General features: G+C 37.9%; 1 protein-coding gene across 1 annotated transcript in view; it reads right to left on the bottom strand.

Moving 5' to 3' along the window:
• CARF (calcium responsive transcription factor) overlaps nt 1-12,533 on the bottom strand; it is a 61,413-nt gene that overhangs the window by 33,018 nt on the left and 15,862 nt on the right. Inside the window, 3 exon segments of the mRNA XM_044913383.1 lie at nt 734-863; nt 1,954-2,074; nt 4,057-4,284. Coding sequence (XP_044769318.1) covers nt 734-863; nt 1,954-2,074; nt 4,057-4,284 — 479 coding nt within the window.

The raw sequence follows: 12,533 nt of genomic DNA, 5'->3' as shown, positions 1-12,533 counted from the left end.
AACTAGAATGGATATTTCTTTATTCTAAAAACCCTATTAGTGGGGCGCCTGGGTGGCTCAGTTGTTAAGCATCTGCCTTCAGCTCAGGTCATGATCCCAGTGTTCTGGGATCGAGCCCCGCGTTGGGCTCCCTGCTCCGTGGGAAACCTGCTTCTCCCTCTCCCACTCCCCCTGCTTGTGTTCCCTCTCTTGCTGTGTCTCTCTCTGTCAAATAAATAAATAAAAATCTTTAAAAAAATTAAAAAATAAAAACCCTATTAGTGTTAGATGTTTTCAAATTGCTTCAAAAGATAACAGGCAAGGGGTGCCTAGTGGCTCAGTTGGTTAAGCGTCTGCCTTCAGCTCCGGTCATGATCCTGGGGTCCTGGGATCTCACCCTGCATTGGGCTCCCTGCCCAGTGGGGAGCCTGCTTCTCCTTCTCCCTCTGCTGCTCTCCCTGCTTGTGCTCTCTCTCTCTCTCAAATAAATAAATAAAAATATATATATAAAAAAAAGATAACAGGCAAGTGTCACTGAGGAAAAGTAGCACTTTAGACATTAGGGCTTCTAGGATGGTCTCCCAGTTGCCAAGATGCCATTAAAATAATTAAAGCTATTTGATAATTTGATGAGTTTATTCTATTTCCTGGATTTCCGATCTTTTCTATAGTCAGCCCACTTTAGATATGATAATTAAAAAAAAGATTTCCACAATAATTTCAAAACATGAACTCCTCTTTCCCACTGACTCACCTGGCCACTGTCTTTTTGGGTAATGTGACAGATGCTTGTGGATGAACAGTGTAATTACTGGTATTATCCGCTAGAACATCCACTCTTACAGTTGGTAAATTTCTATCACTGGGTTTCTCTTCAGAGACATCTTAACAGCAGTAACAAGAACAAAGCGACATCAGTATCTTGAATAAGACCACGAGAATGTAACTAACTAGGACTCATACATTTGAAATAGGAAAGTCAAGATATATTCTAAAGATAGTTAAACTTATAATGCTTTGAGAATTTCCTTAATACACTTGTTTAGTTTCAAATTATAATACTGACTACTGAAATTTTGTAATTAAATTTTTGAAGCTTATATTGAACAGCTAGGATATAAAACTGGTAGAATTGTTATGTTAATAGTTTCATAATATATAATGTAAATGTAAAACTTTTTCATTTCTTTTTTTGAATTTTTTAAATTTAAATTCAATTAGCGAACATATAATACATCATTAGTTTCAGACTTTTTCATTTCTATACCATGTTTATCATTTTGTCTGCAAACTTCTTAAGTTTTAACTATTAACAAAGGCGAAGAATCATATAACTAAGGTAAAAATATCTACTCTAAATCATTAGCTATGAATGAACGATGAAAACAGTGTAGCTATGGTGTTAGAAAAGAGATTGAAACAGATGGAAAAGGAAGGGAAGTAAAAGAAGAGAACTAGCAGGGATATTATCTAATAGGTTAAGAAAGAGTAAAAAAATGGGGAGCATAATTCTCCTTTCTGAATCTGAAGGAAAAAGAAAAGAGGAAAAGAGCAAAGAGGATGAAAAGAATAGTTAAATAAAAGAGTAATGAGTCACATGGCTAACAATATTGATAAAAATATAAATGTAAAAATTTCTCCAAAGCTATTAGCACTATATTCTTGTTATTGTTGCTGTTATTATTACTGTTATTGTAATAAAGAAGAATTTATTTTATGCTCACTGGTCATTTGGGAGGAAGCAAGAGTCAACCAGCTTCATAGAATTCCAAAATGAAATAGACAGCTAACCTAGACAGGAGTTGAAAAATGAACTTGAAATTTATTTGGGCTAAGAAACTTTTTCTAATTATTCAGTTCACAATCTTACCCAAAGAGATCAATTTTAGCACTGACTTTCATGAGGTGATTTTCTGAAATATACATTTGTTCTTTAAAACATTCTCAAATCCCCTATATGCCATGATTACTCACCCCGAGGACTATTCACATCCACAAGCTGCCCCTGAGGTATAATCACTTGTGCCATTCCTGTCTGGGTAGATGGAATTACACGCAGCACCTGTCCATTTTCTGACGGGTTGGCAACAATCATCTTGGAAGCATTAAAAAAGAAATCAAATGCATAAGCCAACAATGATTTAACAGAATTATTACTTAAATAGATGATTAAAGACATGCCTATCTGTATGGTAGATACTATCATTTCCCTCATTTTGTAGATGAAAACACTGAGGTACTTAAACATTTTTTTCCAAAGTTTCGGAACTGGTAAGTGGTAAAGCTAGGATTCAAAAAAAGCAGTTTGACCCTATGTCCTATGATCTTAACCACCTATGGTCTTTTTTTTTTTTAAAGATTTTATTTATTTATTTGAGAGAGAATGAGAGAGAGCACATGAGAGGGGGGAGGGTCAGAGGGAGAAGCAGACTCCCTGCCGAGCAGGGAGCCCAATGTGGGACTCGATCCAGGGACTCCAGGATCATGACCTGAGCCGAAGGCAGTCGCTTAACCAACTGAGCCACCCAGGCGCCCAACCACCTATGGTCTTAATCATTACACATGTATGAGGTCTAATTACTTAATAATGTGAACAAGGCTCTGACTGGACTTAATATATTTATTTTCTTCTACTTACTATATTATATCCCTATGTGTTTGAATTATTTGTGCGGTAATCACTTGTTCCATATTTTAAGTCACTTTCATTAGTTTAAAAAACAGTACCTTGTTAGATGTCTAATTAAACAGAATTTATTTTTATATCTCTGAATTTATATATTTCCTGTGTTGGTACATAAGGAATACCACAGAATGCCTAAAAAGTCTGAAAATATAAGAAAAATCATTTGTTTATTATTTCCTTTTTTTCCTTCAGTTTAACAATTGAATCCATTACCTTAAATTTAGAGAACTGTCAATTAAAAGGGTGTCTGAAGCTGAAGAAAAACAATTTTAAGCCTATCATTTGAAAAATAAAACGAATGTATTATTTGAAAATAAATTTATCCTAAATTTCCAGACTTTTCAGACACCCTTTAAACTTTATTACCTAATATACTACTCTTCTATTGACACAGTGTTACTGTTTACCCAAAGTCGGCTAGCCTCAGTTCTCCCTCAAATAATTTTTTGCAATCCTTCCAACCCACTTTCCAAGACTGCCTTTTTGCTATGTGAAACATGAAAACATTACTGATGCCTGACAGAGACTGCAGTCCTAGTTTTAAGAGGGTCATTTGAGAAAATTTTAATTTGAAAAAAAAAATTAAATTTGAAAAAAACTTCAACAAAGTAGATGCTTTAAGCATAATTGTAAACATTTCCTAGAAATTAAGAGTAGGAATTGTTTCCCTCCCCCAATGCTTATCAAGTTTCTTGAGATAAAAATATCTTGCCTACCTCTTATCACTTCATCATGAAAAAGCAACTGTAAACCCTGATGATGATAATTGCTTTACATTTAATTTCAATCAAAACCATCTTTCATTTCTTCTATTCAAACTATAAACTTGGCCATGAATACTTCAGCTAACAGTTTAAAGCAGCATTCTCACCTTTATATGCACGACACATATGTGACATATACATATACCTTTATATGCATGACACATACGTGACACATACATATCTACCCATCAGCAAGTATGTCTAACTGCCAGTATACCTCTGGTACCTCCACTGCTTTCTTTTGCTTCAAGAAGGCATACCAGCCTGTGGCAAGCAAGTGAGTGACTGAGAGGTAGATAAAGCAATAACTTTGAGTTCAGTCAAATGTATACACCAAAATAAACATAAGTTACATATAAACTCTGGCACTAGTATGGATTATGATACATTTCCAATTGATCTTAAAGTGACAGTGTACCTAGACGAAGTGACTGGTAAGCAGTGGTTTAACGTTCTATTAGTAGTCCTGAAAGAAAATCTTTTGAAATCTTCGCATAACAAAATGAACGTCACAGAAACAGTATTTTCAAAGCAATGCAAGTCAACAGTTTCAAGAAATTAAGGTCTAGTAAGGTTAATATATTTTGCTAAATGGCATAAAACTGGCTATTTATAAAATACACTCACCATTTGTGCATTAGAATCCCCCAATGACTGGAGTTCATATTGAATAGGCTGCTCATTTTGGTCCACTAGATGGAACTGTTCTGCAGAAAGAGTCTGTGTCTGAGTCAGGGCCCCTGGTATATTCTGTGATGTGAGTGAATTATCTGCTTCATGAGAGGTGATGGGTAAAACTCTAGGAGAACCATTCTGTCCAAAGGAAGGATCCCTGGAGTCCATACAGGTTAGATGCTTTTACAAAGAAAAAAAAAAAAGCACTTGGGTGTTTGTAAAATATGTCACAATTTGTACTTTTTAAATTTTTAAAAAAATTTTTAAAAAGATTTTTTATTTTTATTATGTTCAGTTAGCTACTGTATAGTACATCATTAGCTTTTGATGTAGTGTTCAATGATTCATTAGTTGCATATAACACCCGGGCTCATCACAACAGGTGCCCTCCTTAATACCCATCACCCGGCTACCTCATCCCCCGAGATGAAGGGCATCTCGGCTCCTTCCACAGTTTGGCTATTGTGGACATTGCTGCTATGAACATTGGGGTGCATGTGCCCCTTCTTTTCACTACATCTGTATCTTTGGGGTAAATACTTAGTACAATTGCTGGTTCGTAGGGTAGCTCTATTTTTAACATCTTGAGGAGCCTCCATACTGTTTTCCAAAGTGGCTGTACCAGCTTGCCCACCAACAGTGTAGGAGGGTTCCCCTTTCTCCACATCCTCACTAACATTTGTTGTTGCTTGTTTTGTTAATTTTTGCCATTCTAATTGGTGTAAGGTGGTATCACATTGTGGTTTTGATTTATATTTCCCTGATGGCTAGTGATGGTGAACATTTTCTCATGTGTTTGTTAGCCATTTGTATGTCTTCTTTGGAGAAATGTCTGTTCATGTCTTCTGCCCATTTTTTGACTGGATTATTTGTTTTTTGGGTGTTGAGTTTGAGAAGTTCTTTATAGATCTTGGATACAAGCCCTTTATCCATAATGTCATTTGCAAATATCTTCTCCCGTTCCGTGGGTTGCCTCTTAGTTTTGTTGATTGTTTCCTTTGCTGTGCAGAAGCTTTTTATCTTGATGAAGTCTCAAAAGTTCATTTTTGCTTTTGTTTCCCTTGCCTTTGGAGACGTGTCTTGAAAGAAGTTGCTGTGGCCAGTGTCAAAGAGGTTACTGCCTGTGTTCTCCTCTAGGATTTTGATGGATTGTCTCATTTAGATCTTTCATTCATTTTGAGTTTATCTTTGTTTAAGGTATAAGAGAATGGTCCAGTTTCATTCTTCTGCATGTGGCTGTTGGATTTTCCCAGCATCATTTATCGAAGAGACTGTCTTTTTTCCACTGGATATTCTTTCCTGATTTGTTGAAGATGAGTTGACCATAGAGTTGAGGGTCCATTTCTGGGGTCTCTATTCTGTTCTACTGGTCTATGTGTCTGTTTTTGTGCCTATACCATGCTGTCTTGATGATCATATAGCTTGAAGTCAGGCATTGTGATGCCCCCAGCTTTGGCTTTCTTTTTCAACAATCCCCTGGCGATTTGGGGTCTTTTCTGGTTCCATATAAATTTTAGAATTGTTTGTTCCAGCTCTGTGAAAAATGTCGATAGTATTTTGAAAGGGATTGCACTGAAAATGTAGATTACTCTGGGCAGCATAGACATTTTCACAATGTTTATTCTTCCAATCCATGAGAATGGAATGTTTTTCCATCTCTTTGTGTCTTCCTCAATTTCTTTCATAAGTGTTCTGTAATTTCTAGACTACAGATCCTTTACCTCTTTGATTAGGTTTATTCCTAAGTATCTTATGGGGTTTGGTGCTATTGTAAATGGAATCAATTCCTTAATTTCTCTTTCTTCAGTCACACTGTTAGTGTATAGAAATGCAACTGATTTCTGTGCATTGATTTTGTATCCTGCCATGTTGCAACTCAATTGCAGTATGAGTTCTAGTAATTTGGGGGTGGAGTCTTTTCGGTTTCCACATAAAGGATCATGTCGTCTGCGAAGAGAGTTTCATTTCTTCCTTGCCAATTTGAATGCCTTTTATTTCTTTTTTGTTGTCTGATTGCTGAGGCCAAGACTTCTAGTACTATGTTGAACAAAGGTGGTGAGAGTGGGCATCCCTGTCATCATGTTCAGTTAGCTACTGTATAGTACATCATTAGCTTTTGATGTAGTGTTCCTGACCTTAAGGGAAAAGCTCTTAGTTTTTTCCCCCACTGAGAATGATAATCACTGTGGGCTTTTCATAGATGGCTTTTATGATATTGAGATATGTTCCCTCTATCTCTATATTTTGAATAGTTTTAATCAGGAAAGGATGCTGTATTTTGTCAAATTCTTTTTCTGCAAAAATTGAGAGGATCACATGGTTCTTGTCTTTTCTTTTATTAATGTGCTCTATCACGTTGATTGATTTGCGAATGTTGAGCCACCTTTGTATCCCAGGAATAAATCCCACTTGGTCATGGTGAATAATCCTTTTAATGTACTGTTGGATCCTATTGGCTAGGATCCTGTTGAGAATTTTGGCATCCAAGTTCATCAGGGATATTGGTCTATAATTCTCCTTTTTGATGGGGTCTTTGCCTGGTTTTGGGAGTGGAGTGTTTTGGGATCAGGGTAATGCTGGCTTCATAGAATGAATTTGGAAGTTTTCCTTCTGTTTTTATTTTTTGAGACAGCATCAGTAGAATAGGTATTATTACTTCTTTAAATGTTTGGTAGAATTCCCCTGGGGATCCATCTGGCCCTGGACTCTTGTTTTTTGGGAGGGTTTAGATTACTGCTTCAATTTCATTACTGATTATTGGTCTATTGAGATTGTCTATTTCTTCCTGTTTCAGTCTTGGTAGTTTTTTTTTTTTTAAGATTTTATTTATTTGACAGAGAGAGAGAGACAGGGAGAGCGGGAACACAAGGAGAAGGAGTGGGAAAGGGAGAAGCAGGCTTCCCACTGAGCAGGGGACCTGATACAGGGCTAGATCCCAGGACCCTGGGATCATGACCCAAGCCAAAGGCAGACGCTTAACGACTGAGCCACCCAGGCACCCCTCAGTCTTGGTAGTTTGTAAGTTTCCAGGAAGGCATCCATTTCTTCCATGTTGCTTAATTTTTTGGCATATAGTTGCTGGTAATAATTTCTAATAATTGTTTCTATTTCCTTGGTGTTACTCGTGATCTCTCCCCTTTCATTCATGATTTTATTAATTTGGGTCCTTTCTCTTTTCTTTTTTAAAGATTTTATTTATTTGACAGAGAGAGACACAGCGAGAGAAGGAACACAAGCAGGGGGAGTGGGAGAGGGAGAAGCAGGCTTCCGGTGGAGCAGAGAGCCCGATGTGGCGCTCGATCCCAGGACCCTGGGATCATGACCTGAGCCGAAGGCAGCCGCCCAACCAACTGAGCCACCCAGGCGCCCCTCCTTTCTCTTTTCTTTTGGATAAGTCTGGCGAGAAGTTTATCGATCTTATTAATTCTTTCAAAGAGCCAGCTTCTAGTTTCGTTGATCTGTTCTACTGTTTTTCTGTTTTCTATTTCATTGATCTCTGCTCTAATCTTTATTACTTCTCTTCTCCTACTTGGTTTAGGTTTTATTTGCTGTTCTCTCTTCAGCTCCTTTAGGTATAAGGTTAGTTTGTGCAATTGGGATTTTTCTACTTTTTTGAGAGAGGCTTGGATGGCTAGGTATTTCCCTTTAGGACTGCCTTTGTAGTATCCCACAGGTTTTGGAGATGTGTTTTCGTTCTCATTAGTTTCCATGAATTGTTTAAGTTCTTCTTTAATTTCCTGACTGACCCAGCCATTCTTTAGCAAGATGTTCTTAACTTCCAAGTGTTTGAATTCCTTCCAAATTTTTTCTTGTGATTAAGTTCCAGTTTCAAAGCACTGTGATCTGATAACATGCAGGGAATAATCTCAATCTTTTGGTATTGGTTGAGACCTGATTTGTGACCCAGCATGTTGTCTATTCTGGAGAAAGTTCCATGTGCATTCGAGAAGAATGAGTATTCTGTTGTTTTAGGGTGGAATGTTTTATATATATCTACGAAGTCCATCTGGTCCAATGTGTCATTCAAAGCTCTTGTTTCTTTGTTGATTTTCTGCTTAGATGATCTGTCCATTGCTGAGAGTGGAGTATTAAGGTCTCCTACTATTAATGTATTATTATCAATATGATTCTTTATTTTGGTTAACAGCTGGCTTATGTAGTTGGCTGCTCCTATGTTGAGGGCATAGATATTTACAATTGTTAGATTTTCTTGTTGGATAGATCCTTTAAGTATGATATAGTGCCTCTCTACATCTCTTACTATAGTCTTTGGTTTAAAATCTAATTTGTCTGATATGAGAATTGTTACCCCAGCTTTCTTTTGAGGTCCGTTGGCATGATAAATGGTTCTCCATCCCCTCACTTTCAATCTGGAGGTGTCTTTAAGTTCAAAATGAGTCTCTTGTAGACAGCATGTGGATGGGTCCTGTCTTTGTATCCAATCTGAAACCCTGTGCCGTTTCATGGGAGTATTTAGGCTGTTCATGTTGAGAGTAACTACTGAAAGGTATGAATTTAGTGCCATCATATTGCCTGTACAGTCCCTGTTTCTATAGATTGCCTCTGTAGATTTCTGGTCTATATTACTCTTGGGGTCTTTCTTCTTTTATAGAATCCCCCTTAATATTTCTTGCAGGGCTGGCTTGGTGGTCACATATTCTTTCAATTTCTGCTGGTCCTGGAAGTTCTTTGTCTCTCCATCCGTTCTGAATGAGAGCCTTGCTGGATAACGTATTCTTGGCTGCATGTTCTTCTCATTTAGGACCTTGAATATCTCTTGCCAGCCCTCTCTGGTTTTCTAGGTCTCTGTAGATAGGTCTGACATTATTCTGATGTTCCTCCCTCTATACGTAAGAAATCTCTTCCCCCGAGCTGCTCTCAGGATAGCTTCCTTGGCTCTAAGATTAGCAAGTTTTACTATTACATGCCAGGGTGTCGGTCTATTTTTATTGATCTTGGGAGGGGTCCTCTCTGCCTCTTGGACACGAATGCTTGTTTCTTTCCCCAGATTAGGGAAGTTTTCAGCTATGATTTGCTCAAATATATCTTCTAGTCCTCTCTCTCTCCACCCCCTCAGGGATCCCAATAATTCTGACAATGGAACATTTCATGGCATCATTGATCTCTCTAAATCTATTCTGGGCTTCTAGTTGTTTATCCCAGTCTTCCTCAGCTTCCTTCCTTTCTATCAGCTTATCTTCTAGATCACTAATTTGTTCTCCTGCCTCATTTACCCTGGCCATTAGAATATCCAGTTTAGGGGCGCCTGGGTGGCTCAGTTGTTAAGCGTCTGCCTTCGGCTCAGGTCATGATCCCACGGTCCTGGGACTGAGCCCCGCATCGGGCTCCCTGCTTGGCGGGAAGCCTGCTTCTCCCTCTCCTGCTCCCCCTGCTTGTGTTCCCTCTCTCTCTGTGTCAAATAAATAAATAAAATAAAATCTTTAAAAAAAAAAAAAAAAGAATATCCAGTTTAGACTGCATCTCATTCATAGCATTTTTTTTTTTTCCATTCATAGCATTTTTAAGTTCGGCCTGATTAGATTTCATTTCTGCCCTAAGAGATTCTATATTGTTGCTAATGGTTTTCTCAAGACTAGCTATTGCCTTCAAAACTGCTACCCTGAAGTCTATCTCTGACACCTTGCTTATATCCATATCCATTAGGTCTGCAGCAGACACCATTGTCTCTGGTTCTTTTCTTTGTTGGGAGTTCCTCCTCCTAGTCATTCTGTTGAGGGATGGTTCAGGGAATGTACAGAGTCCAAAATATCAACCACGACCCAAGCAAGATGCAGCCTAGGAAAATCTAGAGCAGTCGGAAGCCACCACCGAAAAAACAAAGCCAAAATGAAACCGAAGAATAAAATTTATAGAATTAAAAAAAATTTTTTTAATTAAAAATTTAAAAAAAGGGGGGGGAGTGAAGGAAAGGGGGATATAATCCCTCAGTGTGGACAAAGTAGGGTGTTTAAGTTCTTCCCGGGTGTATTTTGTTCTGTTTGCTAAAGGGCACTACTTCCCAAAATTACAGGGAAAGTAAAACTGGTATATATATATAAAGGTAATATTGAATAGGGAAAAAAAGACTACATTAAAGCATATATCTATATTAAAATATATAGGTGTGAAAAAATATAAGCTAAAAAGCTACTATGAATTATAAGTTGATATATTGAAAATCTGGTTGAAATGAGAAAAAGGTAAAAAGAAAAAACAGAGAAGAAGTATAAGAGAAAGAATAAAAAGAAAAAGGGAGTTGTATCTGAAAAATACACAAGCTGTGAGGCAATGCCTGGAGCTCAATATACTATTTTCCCCTGATGTTGGGGTTTTACAGTTTTATGGGGGTTTTACAGTTTTATGGGGGCCCTAGGGTTGTCGCCTCTTGTTCTTCCAGCCTGTCTTCTGGGGGAGGGGCCTGACACGCTGTTTCTCAGGAACCCTGCTTGGGGAGAGTTGCCCTGCCCCTTGTCGGGGCGGGGAGGGGGGGCAGCTAGGCTCCATAGAAACTGGTTTTTTAAGCTTTTGTTCTCTGGCAGCTTTCTGTGCCTCTTCTGAGGGTCAGAGCAAAAATGGCCACACCCAGATCTCTGTCCCAGAGCAGAGAAATCACAGTCTGCTCTTCTCTGAACCCTCCGAATACACATCTCCCTTTCTGTAGGTGCTGCTGAAAACTGCAGCCTCCCGTAAGGGGTGCGCACCCACAGCAACCTTCTCAGTGGTCGACCCAAGGGCCTGGGCTTGTCTCTGCCCTTTCCGCTTCTAAAACCACAAGTGGTCCTAGGTCCATGCGTGTGCACCCGCAGCGCCTGGATTCTGTCTGAGTGCTGCTCTAAAGCCCTTTCCCAGCCATTACCACTCTGTGAGTTTTTGCCGGCTCCGGCACAAGACACTTTTGCCTGCATATTCATGACTCTGCCCTTCCTACCTTGCGAGAGGCAGCATTTTTCTGCTTGTAGAGATCCAGATATATATTCTTACATCTCAGGCTGATTTCGTGGGTGTTCAGAATGGTTTGGTAGGTATCCAGCTAAATTCAGGGGACCAGTTGAAACAGGGTCCCCTACTTCTCTGCCATCTTGTCCCCCTCAAAATATTTTATTTTTAAGTAATCTCTACACCCCAATGTGGCTCGAACTCACAACCTCAAGATCAAGAGTAGCATGCTCTACCAACTAAACCAGCCCAGTGCCCCTAATGTTACAATTTAAAAAAAAAAAGAATGTTTATCAGCCACTGTGGGAAACAGTATGGAGGTTCCTCAAAAAATTAAAAATAGAACTACCCTATGATCCAGTAATCACGCTACTGGGTATTTACCCAAAAATACAAAAACACTAATTCAAAGGGATACACGAACCTCTATGTTTATAGCAGCATTATTTACAATAGCCAAATTATGGAAACAGCCCAAGTGACCACTGATTGATGAATGGATAAAGATGTGGTATAAGACACAATGGAATATTACTCAGCCATATAAAAAGAATGAAATCTTGCCATTTGCAACAACATGGATGGAGCTAAAGAGTATAATACTAAGTGAAGTCAGTCAGAGAAAGACAAATACCATGATTTCACTCATATATGGAAGAAACAAAACAAATGAGCAAAGGGAAAAAGAGAGAGAAAGAGAGAAACCAAGACATAGACTCTTGATAATAGAGAATATACTGATGGTTACCAGAGCAGTGAGAGGAGGGAGGTTGCAGGGGGGGGGGGGGGACCATGGGCAGATGGGTTAAATAGGAGATGGGGATTAAGGAATGCGCTTGTTTTTGGGTTTGTTTTTGTTTTTTTGTTTTGTTTTTACAATTTTTTAAAGTAGGCTGCATGCCCAATCCAGGGCCCAAACTAACAACTCTGAGATCAAGACCTGAGCTGAGATCAACAGTCAGACGCCTAACCTTAGACTGAGTCATCCAGGCGCCCCAGGAGTGCACTTTTGATGAACACCAGGTTATGTATGAAACTGTTGAATCCATATATTATACACCTGAAACTAATATAATTTGTTAACTATACTGGAATTTAAAATAAAATATATAGAATTCTATAATAAAAATGGAAAGATTCATTTTTCAGTTATTCACCTCACTTTTTGTAAGAGTTGTCAATTCACACAGACTGATATAGACAAAAAGCAGTTCTTAAGTGAAATTGTTGATTTTTTATATTTTATTTCAATTTTATTGAAATAAAGTTGTCCATGGGAACATAACATGAAATCATGATATGTAATTCAAAATAGATTTTTCTTTATATATAGATTTTTATGAATATAGAATTTTATAATATAGAGCTTTACTTAAAAATAAAGCTCTATATTAATTAAAAGTAAAGCTCTATATTATAAAATTAAATATATGATAGAATTGTGGATAAATTGTAATAGTCTTAAGTACATTAAATATAATACTATTTCTTAT

The sequence above is a fragment of the Neomonachus schauinslandi genome, chromosome 3 (assembly GCF_002201575.2).
Source record: "Neomonachus schauinslandi chromosome 3, ASM220157v2, whole genome shotgun sequence".
Taxonomy (NCBI): Eukaryota; Metazoa; Chordata; class Mammalia; order Carnivora; family Phocidae; genus Neomonachus; species Neomonachus schauinslandi.
The sequence above is the reverse complement of the archived record's forward strand: the minus strand, read 5'-3'. Positions and strand labels throughout refer to the sequence as shown.